Here is a 6760-nt window from a genome sequence, read left to right as displayed (position 1 = left end):
GAAAACAGGTGGAGAAGTGGTGCTGAGTGAAATGGTTTAACACCAGCCCTGGTAGAGTTAGAGAATGGTTGGAAGTGATAAGCTGAAAGGTCTTTTCCAACATAAATGATTCTGTTACAAGAAGAAAATGTAGATCTGGGACAGGGATAGTGCTGGATTCCAAATTCAGTGGTCTGTTCTGCAGATGTAAAAAAGATCCTGCAGTACTGTAAGGTGGTTCTTTCCTTCAGATAACTGACACAAGTTTACAATTTCATTATTTATTGATCTTACTATGTACTTTTTTCCATCATTTACACAAAAATAAATACAAACTTTCATAAACCATTATTGCCATTAACCAGCAGAAAAAAAGAAAGAATTTGTTGTAGAAAGTGAGTATTTGTAATGAGTTATAACTAATTTTTCTTTTCAGTACATAGTGTTTCTGTCACTCAAGCAACTGAGTAATGGATGGGCACTGTGTCTTTACAGCTGAGGTCAGATTCTGGCACGCCAATGATCTTAACAGAAAACTGAACTTCGTTTCAATGCTTCTAAAAATATACTTCTTTTTTTTTTCTTCTTTGGTTTGTGGTAATTTTCTGTTTAGCTGAAGTATGACTCTGTATCTTCTATAAGCAGAACATCATTATCAAGATACTCCAGAATGATATTTCCACCATTGTACAATGGATAGTCCTTATCAGACAGCCAGGTTTCTAGTGTGTGCTCAAATGGCAAGGCTGCTCCAGAGGCGCTATGGCATAATCTCAGTTTCTGGAAGATAAACAGCACAGAAATTAGCATTAAGATTTGTCTGTCTCGGGTGCAAAGAGTGGGGTGGGGGAACAAAAAGAGGTAAAAACCCAAAAACAACAACCAAAACAAACCAAAGAATCAATCCCAAAATCAAAGCCAGGAACCTAGGAAATGTTTGGTATTATTACTGATTTACCTGGGATGTTGATTTGTTGTTGTCATTTTTAAGGCTTGCTAAGGAAGCTGCAAAATCTACTACTTTGCCGATACTCCACTTACTGCAAAAGAACATGGGTTTGCTTTTCTCTTTGTTCCCCTTTGGTAAAAATACTTGAAAGTAAATTCTTTCTGTCTGGAAAACATGAAAAATAAAAAGTATTCCCAGAAGAAATACATCATTCCAGTCAGACACATTGAACAGTTTTTCAGTGAAATCTTAAACTTCGCCCCCTCAAAATGCCAACAGAAATTTATTCCGTTCCCTCAGGAGCAAGGCCCCAATTTATGGCAGAATAGAAACGACTGAGATCACAAAGTCACATTCCCTTCAGCTGCAGCACAGATATGATGGACAGGAAGTTCAGAAAGGTGGAGAGAATATTTCACAAGAGTCCCACAGCTAGACTGTAACATACAGACAAGAAAAGGTGTCTGGTCTGGCTTTATTAGACAGTGATTGATCTGAGAAGAAAAAGGTGAGCTTAAGTAAGCAGTGCTGGCTTTTGGCAGCAGTACAGGGTCTAAAAGCAGAATACAAAATTGGTTAAAACAGAACAACTTCATGCTACCAGAAATGTCATCTTCACAAACCAACGCTCCAGTCACAGCCAGCTAATCCTTTATCCTCTTTTTCCTCCTTTTATGTACTAAACAATCCTCCAATACTAGATTGAAACATTTGTTTAAGAAATTTCAGGAGAAACCTGTAAGGGAGAGATTTTGAACAGGATAGGGACAATCCTTTCTTCAGATTTCTTTATTTTGACATTCAGCAGAAGACATAGAGCAAGCATGACTGGTATATCTGTCAGGTCAGACTGCCCTCACTGAGTCCAAGCCAGACACTATCAAACAAGACTCACAGAGAGCAAAACAATCTCCCCTCAGTCTCCTTTTCTGCAGACTAAACCACCCCTGTTCCCTCAGCTGCTTCTAAGAAGATGTGCCATAAAATTCAGTGCTACACTCTTTATAAAACTGTGCCACATGGATTCAAGCTATAAAAATCCTGTGCCACTCTGACCATAAACTTCTGTGCTATACTGATCAGCAAAGTCTGTTAGCCACAACTAATGCTGTCATCACTCTACCAAGGGTACCCACCTCTGTGTGCCCACAGTGTTGGGTGACAGCCCTATCACAGGCAGAGACAACTCTGCCATAAAGGAATTTGACCTAACTGCTCTCAGCTCACAGACACCTTACAAGACTAGTGAGATTGGCTTAGAGAACCAGGCTGAAATGGATGTATAAATGATTGTGGACTTGAAGAAATAAATCCAAACCCAAACTGAGGGAACTAGATGAAGAATGAGAAGTTTAGAAAACTTCACATTTACTTTGAGAGTTACTGGAAAGAAACATGACTGACCTGAGGCAAGGACTTGTCCCCACAGGCATGCAGTTTCAGCTTCATTAATGCCACTTTAGCTGCTGTCTCACTGTTTTTTGCTCCTTTCCGTTTTTTTCTTTTTGCTTCCTCATTTGTTTTAGAATCTGAGAAGAATGTTATCAGTTAGTGTGATGATTCAGACTGCCTCCTTGGAATTAGCCTCTTGGACTTCATTATATTTCTGAGGTTCCCATCCTTTCATGTTCTCCAGAGGCTAAGATAAAAGGCACTCCTGTTCAAGAATATTTGGAATTGTTTCAGTTCTAGCAGAACTCTTTACACTGAAAAGCAAATGAACACTACAGGTTTCAAAAGCCCAACAGATACAAACTCCTAAGTTCTACACCTGTGGCCATCACAGCATCCATGTGATGACAGTTTCAGGTCCTCCTTTCCACACACATCTCCACTGTCCAGTTAGGCAGTGCTGTTTCTTCTCTTTCCTGTCCTAGAACTTGTTAAGCTGCAGAGATTCACACTGTAGACTCACCCTTTTTTGCCATCTTAATTGTGTAGGTATAATCCCAGCAGAGTGGCATCACACCAAATACAATGCAATTGCATTATTAGCACATAAATTACTGTGCAAATAATAATGGCTGGACACAATTAGTTACATTATAGCACTTGCAGAATGAGAACAAGACAATCATTTCTGAAAGAAATCTGAGGCCTATTTCATCTTTGAACATTCTCTTTATAGGTGTATGTTACTGCTGTCAGTGTTCCATGCTGACACGAGTTTAGTGTTATTTAAAAAGGAACGCCCATCTTTTTGTCTTTGGTCAAAACTGAATCCTCAAAGGAGGCCAGAAGCTCAAACAGCCTTCTGCAGAAAACCACAGAATACATCTCCCACTGTACTTGCCTATAATGTCTTTAACTAGCTGCTGGGTGGCAGCCATTCGAGGTTTTGGGGTGTCCAGTTTCTCACAGTCATGGTCTGATGGGTGCCGGTGCCTGCAAACAACAGTGCAAACCTTTCACTGCCTTTTCCATGAGCAAGTACTGATGTCTAAAACACTCTCTTCCACTCACCTGAGGCAAAAATGTTGTTCACAACAGGGACATAAAACTGGCACGAGTTCCCTTCCATTGCAGTCCTTGTATGAGCAGGGGTAAGATCTGTGCTGATCAGGCTTGACAGCATTTTTTCTAATATTCACCTAGGCATTAGCACAAAATATTCTGTGTCAATACAGGGATATTACAGATACAAGACACCACCCTAGCCCTCCAGCAGAACTTTCCTAGCTCTCCACTCCATGGGTAAGGCCAGGCCAGAAATTCTCTCCTACTTTGGTCCTGGTTAAGTTTAGCTCAGAGTTAAAAAAACACCATTATTCTACTCGAACTATTTCTGACAGGGAGAAAAAGAGTAGATTCTTTTTTCCAAGCTTGTCACAGTCTCATTTAAACAAGTCATACTTATATACTACCTGTACATCTCTAATCTGGAAGCAGACAGTTAAATTGCATAGAACTTCAACGTTAAGGTAGTCAGGTTATTATTTGATTACCTCAGAACAACCGTGAGCATCCCGGCTCCTGTGCTGAAGGCTTTGTGGCAGAAGAAGAAGAAAACACCACAATCAGCATTTCAGGAAAATAAAAGCTGCATGTGAGAGCAATGAAGTATTTAAAGAGTGATCTGAAAGTTTAATCATAGGAACAATCAATTATACCATGAATCTTCTCTGAAACTTGTTCTAACCTATGTGTTTCACATGTTTGAATGGATTGGCTATACTCTTCCTGAGTAAGCAAAACATTTAGCTCTTGGAACTCATTCCCCAGGAGAACAAGACATTTCAAGATAAAGACATCAGCACACTCAAGAATTCATCTCAAAGCAACTTGATTTGTTTAAAAGGGGTTTTAATCATCTTTCACCACAGCAAAATTCCCTGGAAGGCTCCTAATGTGTTAAAAGTGAAATCTGCCCTCAGACTGTCTGAGTTTACCTCTCTCTGCTTGTGATACAGCCTGTCACAGTATCTTCTGGGCAAAATGTCCATCACACAGCTAGACATGTCCATATGGTGTTGGGTGAACAAGTGGCTGATGCTTGGGCTCAAAGAGTTATAATAAATGGGGTTACATCAGGCTGGTGTCCAGTCACCAGTGGGATCCCCCAGGGCTCAGTTTCAGAGCCAGTGCTCTCTAACACCTTTATAAACTATCTGGATGCAGGAACTGAACAGACATTAAGTTTGACAACAGTGCTAAACTAGGAGGAGCTGTGGACTCCCTTGAGGACTTACAGAGAGATCTGGTTAGACTAGAGAGCTGCAGAGTCACCAGCTACCTGAAACTTTACAAGAGTAAGTGCAGGATTCTCCACCTGAGATGAGGAAACCCTGGTTATATGTGCTCACTGGGGGATGAGAGGCTGGAGAGCAGCCCTGTGGAAAGATGTGGAGGATTGGGTTAATGACAAGTTTAGTATGAGTCAAATAGTGTGACCTGGCAGCCAAAAGGGTGAAGTGTGTCCTGAGGTGCATCAAGCTGATCAAGGGATGTGATTGCTCACAACACTGCACTGATGTGGCCCCATCTCAAGTACTATTTTCAGTTTTGGGTGCCTCAACGTAAGAAGGACATCACAGCATTACAGTGTATCCTAAGGAGGCCAACCAAGACAGTAAAAGGCCTTGAAGGCGAGACTTAATGAAGAGTGGCTGAAGTCACTTGGTTTGTTCAGCTTGGAGAAGGCTGAGGGGTGACTTCATTTCAGACAACAACCTCCTGAAACAGGGCAGTGGAGGAAGAGGTGCTGATCTCTGGTGCCTAGCAATAGGACACAAGGAAATGGAATGAAGCTGAGTAAGGGGAAGTTCAGACTAGGCATTCCTAAAAGGCTCTTCACTGAGAGTGTAGTCACACACTACAACAGAGTGCTCAGGGATATTGTCACAGCACCAAGCCTGCCAGAATTCAAGACGTGTCTAAGCAATGCTCTTATAGTCATATGGTTTAGTTCTAGGTAAAACTGCAAGGGGCAGGGAGTTGGACTCGATGATCCTTACAGGTCACTTCTAGCCTGCAATTCAGTGAACTTACCAAAAGACACCTGAACAGCCATCACATACAAAGGGGAGAAAGTCTGAAACAAAGAGATTTGTTTTCAGTTAGACAACATGATTCTTGTTTTGCTAATAGTATCAAGCTTAACTTTTACATGATTGACTTTTGCTTACCCAAATGATGGGATAGCTGCCTTTACAAGGCCATTCAGCAATCACACCTACCAAAATCATCCCCAAACCCAGCATCTGGCAACATCTGACAGTCCTGATGATTTTGTTTCCTTCTCTGTCTTCCTTCTGGTGTAATTAAAGCTGCGCATACTTAAGTCTCTGCACTCATCCAACTACTGCACCAGCTGAACTCACCCACACCACCAACGGTAGCACCCCCCCCAGGCCCTTACTCCTTTTCTCTTCGGATTTGGTCTTAATGAACCACCGTTCAACTGGACCGCTGGGCCATGAAGATCTTGCATATCATCTGTACGACCGAGTGGTCTCATCTGAAACTTTTCAGTACAAGTGTTGTGGCTGCCTCTCTCTGAGAAGCTCCATTTTCATTAGTGTCATTGCTTGGGATCAGTGCAGGCAAGCAAGGCTGAAGTAGACAGAGTTAAGAGAATGCTTGGACTTGATGACCTGAGAGATCTTTTCCAACCAAAACAATTACACGGTTTTAAGGAAAGCCAGGCTAGTGACAGTTGGCAAAGCAGGGAATTAACCACACAGGTGCCAGGGCCTGTCGTTGCAAGGGATCGAGCAGAATTTCAGCAACACGGAGGACACCCTGAGGGGCACTCACCTCCCTACAGCCCCCTCACCGTTGCCGTCGCCGCGACGTCCCGCCCTGGGTACCACCCCCGGCCCCAGCGTACCCGCCTCGCTCGTGGGAGGCCAGGCTGTGCCTCCGCCAGCCCGGCGGACACCCGCCGCGTCCCGGCTTACCGAGCTGGTGGCAATCTGGTACCCCGCAGTGCTGCCCCAGCTCCAGCTCCGCCATCTTCCGAGGGTGGCAAAAAGCGGCGTGGTTGGCGACCGGAGCAGCTACCGACACAGGGCGCGCAGGGGCTGCCGGGCCACCGGAGGACGCGGCACGCCGCAGCGGGGCTGCAGGAAGAGTTACCGGCGGTCCCCGCCCCGGGGAGGAGCCGAGGGGCGGCACGCCGCAGCGGGGCTGCAGGACGAGTTACCGGCGGTCCCCGCCCCGGGGAGGAGCCGAGGGGCGGCACGCCGCAGCGGGGCTGCAGGACGAGTTACCGGCGGTCCCCGCCCCGGGGAGGAGCCGAGGGGCGGCACGCCGCAGCGGGGCTGTAGGACGAGTTACCGGCGGTCCCCGCCCCGGGGAGGAGCCGAGGGGCGGCACGCCGCAGCGGGGCTG

The 6760-nt window shown here is 44.8% G+C and overlaps 1 protein-coding gene across 1 annotated transcript; it reads right to left on the bottom strand.

Moving 5' to 3' along the window:
- Nucleotides 1–244: 244 nt before the first annotated feature.
- ZFAND1 (zinc finger AN1-type containing 1) lies at nt 245–6614 on the bottom strand. The gene is made up of 8 exons (XM_064154597.1): nt 6328–6614; nt 5417–5459; nt 3874–3913; nt 3392–3519; nt 3222–3313; nt 2333–2457; nt 938–1093; nt 245–759 (listed from the first exon to the last, which is right to left on the bottom strand). Exons 1-8 carry the CDS (start codon nt 6380–6382, stop codon nt 589–591), a joined length of 810 nt encoding a protein of 269 aa, XP_064010667.1. The 5' UTR covers nt 6383–6614; the 3' UTR covers nt 245–588.
- Nucleotides 6615–6760: the final 146 nt, after the last annotated feature.

The sequence above is a fragment of the Pogoniulus pusillus genome, chromosome 14 (assembly GCF_015220805.1).
Source record: "Pogoniulus pusillus isolate bPogPus1 chromosome 14, bPogPus1.pri, whole genome shotgun sequence".
In the NCBI taxonomy this organism is placed as follows: domain Eukaryota; kingdom Metazoa; phylum Chordata; class Aves; order Piciformes; family Lybiidae; genus Pogoniulus; species Pogoniulus pusillus.
The sequence above is the reverse complement of the archived record's forward strand: the minus strand, read 5'-3'. Positions and strand labels throughout refer to the sequence as shown.

What these genes read in the sequence shown, in the direction of transcription:
- ZFAND1 (XM_064154597.1), bottom strand. Translation starts at nt 6,382, where the DNA reads ATGGCGGAGCTGGAGCTGGGGCAGCACTGCGGGGTACCAGATTGCCAC. An exon ending in ATGCTCACGGTTGTTCTGAG is followed by an intron (nt 3,520 to 3,873) that starts GTAATCAAATAA and finishes GCTAATGCCTAG; the next exon opens with GTGAATATTAGAAAAAATGC. An exon ending in ACAACAAATCAACATCCCAG is followed by an intron (nt 760 to 937) that starts GTAAATCAGTAA and finishes TTTATCTTCCAG; the next exon opens with AAACTGAGATTATGCCATAG.